We start from the raw sequence: 15,552 nt of genomic DNA, 5'->3' as shown, positions 1-15,552 counted from the left end.
TCAAGCAAATAAAATTCATCCGAAAGTTTTTAATAGAAATATCATGAACAAATGTCGACTGTATACGTACACGACTCGTATCTATATCCATACCTAATACATGGACAGCAAGATGATAGCACCGGCTTCCCCTCACCCCCCGTGAGGTTAGAGGTTTGTCTTATACGTACAATCCTGGCTGCGCACGCTGAGGTCGGAGACGCCGATGACCACGTGGCAGTCGGAGGTGGCCACTGCGTGGCGCTTTATGAACCCCAGGAGGGTGACCCGACCCGGCAGCCTCGTCACCGTGTCGAATGCCACCGCCCCCGCGACGACGTCCGACAGAAGGCTGCCCAGCTCCGCCACGATCCGGTCCACCTCCACCGCCAGGGTGAGCCGGAGGAGCTCCGACCCCCGAGACGGGATCCGGCCGGGCGCCACGTCGGCCTCCCCGACCTGGGTTCCGCGGTACAGAAGGCTGGTGCGGCCGCCGGGGGCGTGGGTGAAGGATGCGTAGTTGTGGTTGTGGACGCGCACCGCCAGGTCGAGGGTCACGTTGAGCTCCACGCGCAGGGCGGGGAGATCGACGCGGGGAGAGACACCGGAGACCGTGACGGAGACGAGCTCACCCGTCGGGTCGCGGATCTTGAAGACGGTGAGTGCGAGGACGACGGCCGTGACGACTAGGAGGACGAGGACGAGGATGCAGAGAACGCAGCAGAACCAACGTCGGCGGCGCCTGCGTTGCTCTAAGCCACCGGATTCCTTCATCGTAGACGAGAGAGAGAGAGAGAGAGAGAGTGTGAGTCAATAGTGATGGGGTGAGTAAGGGGGACGGATGTGGTTGTGGTATTAATGACTTGAGCTGCCAACAACCTCAAATAGACATACATTTATAATAAAATAATACTAATTTTAAGTTTTTTCTGCTGTTATTTCTTGTTTAGTTTCCATAAAAATGTCAATTGAAGGAAGAAAGAAATTAGTCACTTGTATTAGATTTTAAATATTTTAGGTTGAATTTTAAAAAAATTTAAAGTTTGAAAATTTTTCATACAACACCCACGCTTTTAAATTTTTTCAAAAGTAATTTTTTTTATGACTATCCTATCTTTATCGCTCATGGCTCTATGTTTTGCCAACTGCCCTCCTCCCTTAGTTGCTTATATCTTTTATGTACAAGTTAGCCCTGTCGACCACCTCCTTTGTGTGTGGGCTGTCCATGTTGATATCTCTACAAACAAACTAACCCCATTGACTTCCTTTATTCCCATGTATGATGCCCTAGGATTCGACAGGGCTAGCATGGACATCCATTCTTGTATCTATAATATTTTTAAGTCAGATAAGAGCGTATGAATGATGGTGGAAGGCGATGATGATGCACAATGAGAGGCAACAGTGAATCCAATAATGATAAGGATAAAATGATGATTAAGAATTTTTCAAAATTGAGTTATTAGAAAAATCCTCAAACTTATAAACATTTTTCAAGAATTCACCTAACATTTTAAGAACAATTCAAAAGCATTTAATTTAAATATAATTAAGACATTACACATTAAATTTGCTAAGTCTAGACTTTATAATATGCATTAATATCATATCATCCAACAGTTACAAACGTTAAATTAACCCAATCGGTTGGCCACTCATCTTTCTTGCACAACTTTATGACCATTATACTAAACCAATGTGTCCATGTCACATTTCTCTGAGACATCACGAAATGAGAAAAGGATTGCACCCACCACACTAAATTAATAATATTGAATTAACTCCGAAATAATTAACCATTAACATCAAGAGAGTCTCAAGATTATACATCATAATCCAAGTCCCAAGGTCACACCTTTGTAAGTGAGATGGAGGTGTCGAATGCAGATCCAACGTGAGCGATGACAAACCCATAGATCTTGCGCTTCAGCCGCTCGATCTTCTCCCTCAGAGTCTCCCCTCCTTCAGCTGTTCTTCCTACCCCGTCCAGCCAATCATTGATCCGCTTCAGCTGCGACAGAACTGCTGCTACTTTGCTGCTGTCCTTGCGATTAGCCTCCCGAGCATTGTCCGTGGTCTCGCCAAACAAACGGAATCCACCATCGATTGCTACCTCCACGAACCTCAGAAACCAAATCTGCATTTCGTGTCTGAGGGCTCTGCCGAGGTCCGCTGTTTCACTCACGCCATGGCCTCTCGTCCAGGTGTTAGATGTGGAACAAGGAAGAACCTTGTACTGGTGGCTCTTTGCAGGAGTTCCAAAGGATTGCCTCTTCGACAGGCTTGTTCTTGGAGGATCTACTTGTTTCTCTGAGGCCTTATGCTTCGGCAGGCGCGCGTTGTTTAGCAAGTGGATGACTTCAAGGTCTGTGGCTAAGGCTGCCTCAACCCAGAGAGAAGCCAGTCTGCTCCGCTCGTTTAGTGTTGCGTCCTTCAGTCCATCACCACCATTGCGGTTGGCACACAGAGACTCGGCGACGGTGCTGCACTTCAAAACATCATCGTAGATGGATAGAAATCGGTCGATAGTTGGCACGGGGTTGCTGGTCTTGGACAGTGAACAGAGTTCAGAAAACATGCTGAAGAAGAAATAATTAGCAGTGGATTTAGTCGATCACAAAACATAATTGGTCTCCTTTTCAGCATTAAGATACCCAGAAATGGTCACCTTAGACTCCTGACGACGGATTCAGTGACCAAGGCCTCTTCCAAAGCCTCAGCTGCAGCTACGGAGGCAATGCTTCTTCTTTGAAGAGCCTCCTGCATGTTCCAACAGCATATAAGAACTCAAGAACACAGAGACCATAAACCGAATTGTGGAAATCTATGGAGCAGCACATAAGAACTCAAGAACACAGAGACCATAAACCGAATTGTGGAAATCTAGAGATGTTTTGGATGACAGCAGCTATGTATACCTTCCCAAGCCTTGCGAGGTTATCAGAGACGCAGTTGAATGGGATGCTGCCATCAGTCCACTTCCTGTCATGAACAGTAATTCTAGGGGCCATATAGTTCTTGTCTGACTCAGAGAAGGATTCAGTCTTCCTGCTTGTTCTCCGCTTCTCATCGGAAGATGCTTCCGCGCTATTTGCTTGTACTCCTTCAGCATCGCTCAGTCGCCTTGATATAGCAGCCTAAAATAGTTTTTGAAGAACAAAAACACGGCTTTCTGATTTATTCATCAACAACTAAAAATGAAGATTATTAGATAATAAATTGAGAAAATACATGGAGAAAGACAAAGACAAGAAAAAGTATCAGTAAAGATGGTTTAAGCTGCATGAATTCAAGAATAATATAGACATTCAACATGCTCAATGATTGTACCACAAGACACAGATCACAAACATGTATTCATTTTATTTGTCACAACTTGGAAATATCATCCAGCATATCTGTCAAAAAAAAACATTAATGTATGATGCTCAAATTGTATGCTCAAAAGGACTGAATTGTAGATTTAACTCCTCCTAGAAATTAACAACTACACAAATGGTTAAGAAAATTAGCAAGCAACTAAGCGGATACCTAATTGTTCCCTCAGGTTATGATTGAGAAGGATAACATACTCTGCTGGATCTCTTTGCAATGGCATTTTCATGAACTTGCAATAGCTAATGAAAACCAAAAAGATAAGGTGATTATTGCACTCGATGTTTCTCTCTCAGTTGCATGTCTAATGAGATTCATCAAAAAGGTGATATCTTTCACCATTTGCATGTTTAAATCAGCGTAATACCAGTAAACCAGTTACGAAATTGATGACTGCTCTTTAGAAAATCTAAGTTGTCTATTGTGATTCCCAAAATTACTGCACTCAGTACAAGGAAGAATGAATAGAATTGAGTACCTGAGTTCTCAAAAATGATTCTTTGTCCAAGTTGCTCTTTGATCCTTCCTTCTCTTTTGGCTCAGAAGCCACAACCGAGCTCGGCGAAGAATCGTCCCAGCTCTTCCTGATGGACTTCACAGATGCCACGAGCGAATCGGAACCCCTTGAGATCCCTGCAACCACCAGTCCTATCTTCTTCTTCCCTCCACCGTCTCCAGTTGCCGGTGAGGCTACCTTCAACCCGCCTGAGAGCCTTCTAGCTGGAGACATGGAGCCCCTCCTCCCCATTGGCGATGCAGCGGCCTTACGCCCCACTGGCGACGGCTGCCGGTACCTCGACGGCACTATGATGGCGGGCTCCCTCGCTACCCTCCGATTCTCCTCCTTGGCCCCCACCAGACTCGGCACCTCGCATTTGGACGGGACGGGGGACGACGGCCTCGAGCTGGCCCTCCCTCCTAGTGCAGGTGAAGAAGGCCGTGAGCTAGTCTTCATGGCCGGAGATGGGTCGCGCAGCTGCTCCCCCGTGCCGTTACCGCTGCCGGGGCCATTCTTCCGGGCGGTCAGTTTCGATGTGGCAGTGGACGAGAACCGGCGTGGCTTTCCAGCAGCATCACTCTGGTTCTTGCCGGAGCCGACGACCACGTTCTCCTTGGCAGCAAAAACGGTTCTTTTCTCTTCCTCCAGGTGGGGGAGATTGGACCTGTGGGAGGCGGATGGGAGGAGGGGAGGGCCAGCCTCTGCGGGGGATGCGGCCTGGATGATAAACCCGCGATGGTCAGGGGCGGAGAGGGCAACGAGGGGGTCAGGCGAGCCGACGAAGGGGTGGGGACGGGCGCCAGGGACGGGGCGGAGGCCTACGGCACGGGGAACAGGGTGGGCAAACCGGAGGCGGTCGACGTGGACGAGCTGGCCGAGCTGGGCGCGGCTGGAGAGTACGGCGTCAGCATCGGCGTCGGAGAGGGAGACGTAGGTGGAGTTAACAGAGTCAGAGAGCTGGAGGTAAAATCCGTGGGAGGGCCATAGGTCGTCGCCAGTGGAGGCCGAGAGGGCGGGCACGATGCCAACCACCTGGAGAATCGCCGACCGGTGCTCGCCGGCGACCCTGGCGTCGGTGTTCATGGACTGGAGCAGCTTGAGGAGGACCCCCGGCGTGAGCGACGCCATCTGATACGACTCCCACGACTTGTTCGACGAAATGTCGAAAGGAGGGGGGAGAAGGAAGAAGTGGGCGTTGTGCGAACGTTGTGGAAGAGGGGGGGGGAGTATGCATATAATATTGCATTCAAATTTGAAATGCCCGCCTTTCCAAGTACGGCGTCATAAAATGGCGAATGAGGAGGGATTTGGGGGGTTGTATTTGGTACGAGAAGGGATCAACGTCACAAGGAATACGGCTTGTTAGAACACGCAGTTATGGGAGATCGTTACGGGAAGGGATGGCAGTGGATTGTAATTTTATTGGATTTCAGATTTATCTGAATAATTAAATTAGGTAAATCATTTTTTATTATTATGATTCATATCTTTTTCAGATAATCCACATCTAATCTCAAGTAATATATAGTTTTTTTTTATTTTCTTGGAAAAAAAATGCTGCAATTTTTATGGCTCGCATACTACTCGGATGCATCATGCATTTATTTACTACTGCAACCTGCATCAATTTCATGCAATTTACCATGTAATCAAATAGGCTGCAGTGCAACCACAAAAGCAATCTACCAAAACTTTTGGCACAATTCAATGGGGGATATTGTTTCACAACCACTGGTATCAACAAGTAATTGCATCGCAAGAAGATTATTTGGACATCTCCGCTACGCGTATTATGATAGTGAGACGTGATTCTCATCTTAAGATAACTACTGTTATTAGTCGTCGATTACTTCGATGAGGGTCGTCTCGTAGTTGCTTGGTACCTCGAATCCATGCAGATTCATGATGGTGGCAGCAACATTGGCGAGACCACCATTAGGCACATCATTGCGGAATCTGACACCCGGTGCAAGTCCAGGGCCTCCTATAGCTATCGGAACCTGTAAAAATTTTTCATGATCAATATCACATATTCCATCAACCCCGGAGTCAAAATTTTATTTTTATAATGACAATGATGACTAAAATATAATAATTCCAATGCAAAGTCAACTAATCCTAAAACCTTCAGAGATATGACCATCATGAATCTCCAATATAAAGGACTCGAATGACAGAAATATGATTACTCTAAGATGCTAAAAGCTATAAGCTGCTGATGAAAGCTCAATACTTCAATTTTGCCTTGCATCAGATTATATAACTTCCCACATCAATGAACTTGTCCCTCTTATGGCCCTATCGAATTAAAGCTCTTGTGCTCCATAAGTCTAACTCCGATATAGGCATCGGGACAGTCTCAAGTCAACCTTGTATGTATCGTTTTTGTTATAAAAATAATTGACACTTCTTCAGTTCTGATGCCCATTGTTTCTTTGTATTCATAGCTTCTCCCATTCTAATCTATAAGTTCTGTCACGTATTGCATGAATTTGGCATGCCAGAGCATTTAGACTACTGTATCTCTTTGTTTTGAGTTACATATCCCCTAAAAAGGAATAGAAAATAAAATAATAAAAAAGAATTAAAGTGGTGGTTCCTACGGCAATATAAATATGATCCTTAGATATGCTATTACACAAATGACAATACTAATGTTACTCGTAAGTTCCGAAGAAAGTTGTTTTCAGTAATACTTACAGGTTGAAGAGTATGGGAAGTGAGAATCTGAACGTTCCCTGCTTTGTCATATACTGGCTGGCCAGACTTGTTCCTCTTTACCATGTCTTCAGCATTTCCATGATCTGCAGTGACAACGTAAATGCCACCAACTTGTTCGATAGCATCCAAAATGATCTGTAATGAACGACACCATGTCCTTTAATTCAGGAATTATTAATTTAAAGATAAGAACAAATTGACAATATGAGTTAGTATTTACTAGCATGGAAATACAGGTAATTGTCTGACTGACAGACCTAGGATCAAAAGAAAAGATACACCAGCTACAAAGAGAATTGATTACAGAACTAAAACACTTCTTTATGCTCGGTTTGAAGAGTTGTCTATGTGGTTCATTTCTTAGCAAAGAGTTCAGTTGACCTCTAGAACCAAATGAATAGCTTTCTGCAATTTAACAGGTTAAACAGGGGGAAACAGGGGCAGGTTTTAATTGTAAATATTCTCTTATATCCATCATGAAGGAAGCATCAACTACAGAAGCATAAATCTCGGAACAAAAGTCACTGCAACTATTAAAAATTACCTTAACAGCTTCATCAGCAGCCTTGCAACCCACAATAGTAGCCTCTATGTCACCAGTATGTCCTACCATATCTCCATTAGGTAGGTTCACACGGACCTGTGAGAATGTCACAAACGAAGTAATGCAGGAAACTGATATGCTTGTTCCTAAGAACATATTTCTTTACCTGGTCGAACTTGTGACTGAGTATGGCATCTCTTGCCTTTTCAGCAATTTCCACAGCCTTCATCTTGGGTTGAACATTGAATGTAATTCCACTGTCACTAGGAATTTCGACATATTCTTCCATAGTCGGGTTAAAGTACCCTGATCGATTTCCATTCCAGAAAAAGGTGACATGACCAAATTTGACAGTCTCACTGTTGGAACAAATTAAATAGCTCTCATCAGTATGCCAGGGTAGATGCCATATAATTGATAGGAAGATTAGCTAAAAGCATTCATTCAGGATCAGCATGTTTGTACAAAGCATGATTTGGTACACATCAAGTGCATGGTTTTAAAGAACAGTTAGTCCAAATGTCCAATCACCTCATCACACCAAGGACTGGGTAGACTGGCTACTAAGGGATTCCATTTCCATGGATCTATCTATTCTAGTTCCAGAATAAGCTGGATCGGCACAGATCAGCCAACCTCAGATATAAAAGTTGATCGTGGCTGATTACCAACCAATCCTGTGTACTTTCAACTTAGAGAAAGTCAAGTGTCTTATATGAAAGGAAAAGTGAGAGGAATATTGCACGACACTTAACTTTAAGTGTCTTACATCAGCAAGAATACTGTAGTATCCAGGAATCTTGCAAGACACAGCACTTCAATAAAGAACATCATGGCACCTCAACATTCTTATGTTGCTTCTCTTGACAATGAAGATGCAAAATAACTTAAGACCTAACAAATAGTGATCGATAAAAAGTTCTTAAACTGGCTTAGAAAAACCAATCGCGCAATTGATAATCTAATAAGAAGATGGATGAAAGAAGTAACCCCTACTTTTGCTTAATACAGGATGTGCATTTTCATTGGCAAATACCAAAACAACATGGAATATACAAATACATGAAAATATGAAATGCTATAGCATAATTACCTGCAAGCAAAGGTACGGATACCATTGTGTACTAAATATTCGCCCGATGTCCCCTCTATCTCTGGAGGAGAAACGAGGTACTGGCTAGGTAGTTTCAGTTCACCATCGTATTGAAGCATTCCAGCATATCGAATTTTCGGGAACCGAACACGATCAAATTTGTCAAAGTCTATATATTCTAGTGCTTTAGCGACCATAGCCATACGATCTGCTCGGAAGTTGAAGGTTACAACAGCATCACCGTCCACTATTGGACCAACTGCCTTGCCACTTTCATCAACTATAACAAACGGAGGCAAGTACTGATCATTGGCTTTGGGATTTTCTCTCAGCTTTTTCACAGCTTCAACAGCACTTTGAAACTTATGTCGTGCTTCACCAAGTACCTGTGCATCCCACCCCCGCTTGACGACATCCCAGTCATTCTGCAGAATGCACAAGTGAAATACTTAATCAAAAGCCAAATATCTCAAATATTAGAACCCTTAAAATATGTGACAAAAATCAGCTGTCATTACTATCATAAAAATCTGCTGCAAGAAAAAAAAAAAGAACCCTTCTGATTTTCATCCTCGAAAACGGTAAAATGAATCATTAGACATGAAATAAATAAAGCTTATCCTGTGAGGAATGCTTGAGCATAGTTTTGAAAAAGCAACAGCAATCAGAAACATGAAATCACTGAAAGTGGATATTTTCTTTTCTAACAACTGTTTTTTCTGAATTTCACATAGGGAAAATAATTAAAAAAGAGTTGGATATGCAAAGTGATACCTCGTATCGATCCATAGTAACATACATTCGACCACCACCAGATGCAATTTGTGCATCAACACCTTTCTCTCGCAGCTTAGCAAGATCATTCTCCAGTGTTTCCACAAATCCAACACTGGAGCCATCCAAAACATCACGGCCATCGGTGAGGACATGTACACGTATTCTTTTGGCACCATGCTCGCTAGACCCTTTCAGAAGCAACTGCAAGAAAAAAACAATTCATCAATATAATTACATATAGCAGCAATCAAAGAAAAAAGAGGGAAGACTTTTGCATACCTGCAACTGATCTAGTCGTGAGTGTACACCCCCATCACTCAATAGTCCAATGAGATGTAGAGTTCCTTGATCAAAGCACTCTTTGATATACTTAAAGCCTTCGCCTTCATAAATTTTACCAGAAGCAAGTGCTAGATCCACCAGCTTGGCACTAGAACATAAAAGAGAATTTATGAAAAAGCCTAAGACCAGGAAGGTAACCTTTGCAGAATATTGGAATTCCATAATAATAATAGACAGGATGGCCTATACCAATACCAAAGCCAAGCTTTGGATAAAAAAGAATGCCAATGTAAGCTCTGGAAAGAAATCCTATAGAGTACCACAAGGTTTAGACAATATGAAATCTAGTTTTAGGTAATCTACCCTTGAGCAAAAATCCTTCCTGCCCCTAGTGCATTGTGGCCTACTTCACTGTTACCCATGTCATCCTCGGTAGGAAGCCCCACAGCTGTTCCATGAGCTCTAACCAGCCTCCATTTGTCTGGGGCACCCTTTTAAAAGACAGAAAGAGACTGTAAATGATATTGTATGTAGGTACTGAACAACATCAATTTAGTTCGAATCACAAATGAAAACTAAAAACAAACGATTGTTCTTTTAATCCATACCAAATGTGGAACTCGCCGTAGTAAAAAACCTTACAAGTGAAAATGTGGCAAATTCAGATATGTACACAACTAAAAGATTGATGCCATAATCTATACACTCAAAAACAATTTGACTGTATACAAGGTCACCAATTCGATGTCATTTAGGTTTCTCAACATCTGTTGATACTGTGAACTGTAAGAGTAATTCTAAGCAGTGAGGTCAGACGCCATACGTCTAACATAACATTGTCAAATTCATGCCCATAATAAGTAAAAATCAACTAATGAAGTTACATTATTCATACTGTCGAATAATCAGCATGATTACAATCGAGACACAGAAGCCTTATGTCCAACCAATCATATGCATTATGCAAAACAAAATCACATCATGAAACTTTAAGAAATATTTAATGTTCTTCGTAAGGAAACAAAGATAACATGATGACCATTTAGTGAACTTTGAAAAACTTTAAAAGGAATGTGTGTCATAAATAAGATGTGCAACAGAACATGAGCATTCAAAACAAGCTGACATATAAACAGAGCAAACAAACTTGCACAGCAAGAACAAAACAAGTCCATCGTGGAAACTAAAATCCTAGTTATTGCATTGCAGGGATAACCATAAGTCGACATGGAGAACATACATCGGACTATGATCCACAGAAAAAAAGGAGATCTTTTGTGCGGGAAGAACGTGCACCTGCTTGAGCGAATCCATGGTGGGAGTCTCCGCAACATGAATGCAGTTGTATTTGTCGGGGTTCGCTTCGCCCCATCCATCCAAGACCACAACGGTCACGGTCTTCCCTTTGGGAAGCTTGGGATGATCTGCCAATTTCCACGAGAAATCCGAGTTGCCCATGTCGCCAAATACTTCTGATACGCAATATCTTCAAGCACAAAGGCACAAATTTTCGCAGCAATCAATAAGAAATAGGACCAAATACGAGCAAAACAATCATCTTTACAGTCTTCGAGCAAGAAAAAATCAATTGATCCAGTTCGAAAGGAAACAAAACAATAGAAAACAGATGCAGCGGCCAGCGGACAAAATCGACAAGGGAAAGAGCCGAAGAGAACAGATCTAAGGACAAAAATCGAATGTCCATTGTTAAATGAAATGAATCCACAGACAACAGAGATCTTCTGACAAGATCAGAAAGGGTTCCACACGAAAAGAGCATGCACAAAGAGCCATCAAAAAGGGTGGAGGGGGAAGAAGGAAGAACAGATACCCGTGTGAGATTTCTCGAGGAGGAAAAGATGGGCTTATGGTCTATATTTATAGAGAGCAGACGGAAGCGTCACTTCCCATGCTTCGCTACTCACACCCATATTTTGTTGCAACTCACTTCCATCATTGATCTCCGGCTCTGAGAGGAGCTCCGGGGCGGGCGTACATGAGAAACAAACATGGGTAGCAATAGATAAGGCGTGAATTGGTGCATCACCTGACGCCGAGTTTTTATGTTCTCGCGGCTCGTTCAAACTAAGCTGTCCTGAGTCTGTACGTCCGTTGATTACGTGATGTGCGGCGTTCGTGGCCGCCAAAATTGCCGACGGGGGTTTGTCGCCGCTTGTGGGCGGACGATACCCGATGCACCCGCAGGAAGCTTACAACTATGGGATTTAGTTAACAGCATTCTCCCTTCAACTGACGTCACAGTACCCGGTTGTCGACTAGCGTTGGTAATTCTGCTATCATAGTGGGGTCCAGTTGGCCATCGTATCACAAATAAGGTGATTCGGTGGGTGCTCGAGTGAGACATAAGAGAGTAGCCGCGGATTCGGATCTTCTTGTCCTCAACAGTTTCTTTTTCTTTTTTGCAGTCATTCCTAAAAGAAAATAAATACTAAAAATAATCAGATTAACCGATAGAGAGAAAATTAATATTTTTTTACAAGAAAATCATAGAATTACTTAAGGTAAGTTTTCAGTATGACACAAACATGCTAAATCAAGACATGTAAGTTTCCAATGCATGCCACAGCGAACTCCTATCTCTCACAGTGAACTCTGAATTGTCGGAAGACGAAGTGACTTCGACAAGATATTAGGTTGACTAAACCATCCAAGAAATCTTTTCGGGTAATGTGGTGGGATCTACCCATGTGAGCTCCATGTGTCGGGTCAACGGGAGATCATATCACCCAGAAGGATTTCTACAGTCAGTCAACCTTTTTTCGTTGACCAAGAAGTAAAATGATGATACTCGAGCTAAAGCCAGACGATGAAGAAACTAGCTTTTGCACAGTTAGGGTTTGAAGTGGATGCGAGAAAGCTTGTTTCTTGACTCAAGATCTACACAGACTCCACCAGTAGCAGGCGGAGTATAGTGACAGCTGAGTCACATCGTGGTCGGATAAGGTCAACGCCAATCGAACAGTTGGAATGTCAAATACCGTAGCCATCACCATCTCAAGCTCAGTGGAAGCAGAGTGCCATGTTAGTGATGGATCCACCGAAGGCCAAGAGTGACACTTTGCGCGAACAACTGCGATCACATTGCAGCAGCTCTTGTGATAGGGATCAGTACATATGCAAGTGATAGAGGATGCTTAAACTACTTGAGATGAACAGGCCATGAAATCTAACAAGGAAAGAAGCATCGGAAGATTTTAGCTTAAATATAGATAGACTAATGAGCAATTGTAGCTCAAATGCTGTAAGTTCAGCTAATGTACATCAACAAATTAGTTCCATGTAATCCCACCCACACTCTATCATCTGCCAGAAACAGCAAGCAGCTTGGTGTGTCAGGTAGGAGATCGAAGAGCTGTGTCAGAGAGAGAAGGCTTCTAACAGATGCGGTCCATGACGACCAGGAATGCCATGATCAGCTCAGCATCCATGTTTGGCTGAATGATGAGGCTGAAAACATCATCACTCAGAGTGACCGACTCGTTCACTTCCTTGCGAAAGATTCGAGCTACTTCCTGACCATCCCTGTCCATGATCTTGCAGTTTCTTCTCCTGAAGCAGCCTTCAGTTCTGAAATCGGGCTCCGGCGATCGGCGGTCTGGAGCGTCCATGAACACCTCGGCCTCATCACCACCTTGAAGGACTGATCGCCTCCTCATGGAGAAAACTCGAGGGCTGCTACTAGTTTCGACGTCATCTTCGCCTTTGAATCCGCTCCATCTGTCATGCATGCTCAAGATCTGGTAGATACGCGATAGACGCAATTAGCTGTAAAGATTCACGAAGGAGGTAGGAGAAGCTGGAGCCTGTGCGCCCTACCTGAGGCCTCAAAGCCATGACGGCCTTCCCATCTCCATCCATCAGCAGGATCTCGCCGGCGAAGCACTTGTGCTTCCTGGAATAATTGTCGACACGGAATGCTAGTCTTCCCTTGCCGTCATATATCGAGAATCCATCCGATCCGTGAAAACTCATGCTCGACTTCTTCCACACCGTCCAAACCGATGGAGAGTTCGTCGTCGTCGTCGTCGTCGTAAGCTCTTCTTGATCATCGATCTTGCTCACTGTAGGATGAATCTTGGACATTCTGTCAGCGGTCGCAGGACACAAAGAAGGGGGGATGGACACTCTTGTAATCGATGGACAGAAGGTGAGGCTGTTTCTTTTATTGCTGGGGACACCAGGCATACGTAAACAGTAGTATATGTATAGGCTCGTAGTCTTAGTTTAGGATCTACTTGACATCGTGAGTGGAAGTCACGTAGGATTTGGACTTTGTGATGTCATGTCTGCTTGTTTTTGTCATGCAGAAGAAGAAGATGATGCTGCAGGGAATGGGCTTCAAGTGGGAAAGAGGAAGAACATGGCAATCAGTACATGGAAGCTGTTTTGAGGTGATTCAAAAGAGCAAAAGCTGGTTATTCTTTTCATATAATACAAGGACTGACGTGCCAATCACAACTTACATGGTAGTGACTGTGATGCCATATGTTTCCATGGAGAGAGAGAGAGAGAGTGTGTCAAACTTTGTTACCTACTGACGACGCATTGAAGAAAAGAGAAGTGAGATATATTAATTTTATATTACTGAATAATTTACTATTTTAAGGAATCCACTGATGAGATAAAGAGTTTGTAGGAAAAAAATGTATGAGTTTTTTATTTTTATTTTATGATCAAATAAATTAGAACTAATTGCTTTCAAGTGAGAGAAATTTTGTCATGTGAAAACTGCAATAGGCAAGAAAAAATGTAGTATAATTTTAAGTAGGGCAACCATCATGATTTTTATAGGGTGAAATGAGCATAAATTCCCCTAAAAAGATACAAATTGAATTCTCTAACATGTGTTAGAATCTTGAATCAAATAAGTATTCTAATGCATCAACAAAATGTTGAAATTCATTAAATATTAAAATTATGAGGTGTCAATCCCACCACAACAATCATTCTTTGCCTGAATCCTATTTGAATTGGTTCAATTGACCAATTGAATTGAATTGAGGCAAATCTATGTTTTGAATAAATTCTAATTGATGTAAAATCAATTTTCTTGGAATCACTATAAATTGGGTCCAAACCACTATGAATTAGTTTTTCTTTATTTTTTATACAAAAAATTAAAACCAATTGATTTCAAGATTTGAGACAGGTAACCTTACAAAGAATACAAAAAAAATATGTAATCAATATTTAAATTCATAAACATGAAAAAACTTGAACTTATAATATCATAATTTATGAATCTAAAATCTGAAAAATCATGAAATCTATTTAGAAAACATCACAAGAACAAGATAGATCAAGTATTGTAAATATGCATGAACAAGTTTAATCATATGAATAATGCATTGTTAAATAAATCTTATTATTATAATTTTATATCAGCAACATACTTTTAATATTTAAAATCATGAACAAGCAATACTGGAAAAAATAAAATAAAATTAAAAGATAATAAACCGAGGAGATTGAGAGTACCCACTTTTCTTCCTCTTGTCTCTCTTTGTTAGCCATCAACCTTAGGCTCACTCTTGATGAATAAGGATCTATTTGTTATTTTATATGTGAGGAGGAATTTTCCCCACTAATAAAAAAGTCAAATATTAGGAAATTGATAATAAAATAATTTATGTATCTTATTCCTAACTCACCCACAAAATTAACTTCCTTCTAACTTCCAAACAACTAATCATAGGAAGCCTTTAATTATAAAATTTAGTTTTTAACTTGTGATTATATTCATCCCCCAAAGAAGATTTGGTTCTCGAATTTGATTATATGAACCAATTAGATACATGTATTACTTTATGGTATCCTCCTTTCTTGTATAATTAGTTTTTGATTTGAATGATATCTCCGATATTCTCTTATACCCTTGAGGTATAATACTTTTCGTCTATCATCGTCATCTATCATTCACTTTTTTTCTATTATTATTATCGTCATGCTGTCTCTATTGTCATCATCCTTCGTACTCAGTGACTCTTTTCTCAAAGGTCGACAATAACGATAGTTGATGGAGGGTTAAAGAACCTTCACATGAAAAGACAAACAAGCGTAGGGACGAAAAAAAATAAAAAATATTTTTATAAAATAAAATGATTTTTAATGAAAATATTCGAAAATAAAATTATTATGTGAGAATTTCTTTAAAATTAAAGATTTTTTCCGAAAATTTACTCAACTTTAATAATATGATTTAATTTTAAAGGATGAAGGGATTGAAAAGATCTCCTGTGATTACTTTGGCTGGCCGTACAA

At 41.7% G+C, this 15,552-nt stretch overlaps 4 protein-coding genes across 4 annotated transcripts; all 4 read right to left on the bottom strand.

The window, feature by feature from the left end:
- On the bottom strand, window positions 1-822 carry LOC103981098 (uncharacterized). The gene has a single exon (XM_009397700.3). It carries the CDS (start codon window positions 751-753, stop codon window positions 148-150), a length of 606 nt encoding a protein of 201 aa, XP_009395975.2. The 5' UTR covers window positions 754-822; the 3' UTR covers window positions 1-147.
- Window positions 823-1,712: 890 nt separating this feature from the next.
- Window positions 1,713-5,073, bottom strand: LOC103981097 (uncharacterized). Its single transcript, XM_009397699.3, has 4 exons — window positions 3,833-5,073; window positions 2,898-3,116; window positions 2,648-2,739; window positions 1,713-2,558 (listed from the first exon to the last, which is right to left on the bottom strand). The coding sequence occupies exons 1-4, from the start codon at window positions 4,979-4,981 to the stop codon at window positions 1,829-1,831; spliced, it is 2,190 nt and encodes a 729-aa protein (XP_009395974.2). The 5' UTR covers window positions 4,982-5,073; the 3' UTR covers window positions 1,713-1,828.
- A 361-nt stretch (window positions 5,074-5,434) lies between these two features.
- On the bottom strand, window positions 5,435-10,819 carry LOC135636205 (2,3-bisphosphoglycerate-independent phosphoglycerate mutase-like). Its single transcript, XM_065147828.1, has 9 exons — window positions 10,567-10,819; window positions 9,634-9,761; window positions 9,268-9,418; window positions 8,986-9,189; window positions 8,212-8,636; window positions 7,285-7,477; window positions 7,119-7,214; window positions 6,554-6,709; window positions 5,435-5,853 (listed from the first exon to the last, which is right to left on the bottom strand). The coding sequence occupies exons 1-9, from the start codon at window positions 10,726-10,728 to the stop codon at window positions 5,689-5,691; spliced, it is 1,680 nt and encodes a 559-aa protein (XP_065003900.1). The 5' UTR covers window positions 10,729-10,819; the 3' UTR covers window positions 5,435-5,688.
- A 1,675-nt stretch (window positions 10,820-12,494) lies between these two features.
- Window positions 12,495-13,439, bottom strand: LOC103981095 (protein LURP-one-related 8). The gene is made up of 2 exons (XM_009397696.3): window positions 13,108-13,439; window positions 12,495-13,028 (listed from the first exon to the last, which is right to left on the bottom strand). Exons 1-2 carry the CDS (start codon window positions 13,372-13,374, stop codon window positions 12,666-12,668), a joined length of 630 nt encoding a protein of 209 aa, XP_009395971.2. The 5' UTR covers window positions 13,375-13,439; the 3' UTR covers window positions 12,495-12,665.
- Between the last annotated feature and the right edge of the window lie 2,113 nt (window positions 13,440-15,552).

The sequence above is a fragment of the Musa acuminata genome, chromosome BXJ3-4 (genome assembly GCF_036884655.1).
Source record: "Musa acuminata AAA Group cultivar baxijiao chromosome BXJ3-4, Cavendish_Baxijiao_AAA, whole genome shotgun sequence".
Taxonomy (NCBI): domain Eukaryota; kingdom Viridiplantae; phylum Streptophyta; class Magnoliopsida; order Zingiberales; family Musaceae; genus Musa; species Musa acuminata.
Note: the sequence above shows the minus strand (reverse complement) of the source record. Positions and strands in the feature narration are given on the sequence as shown.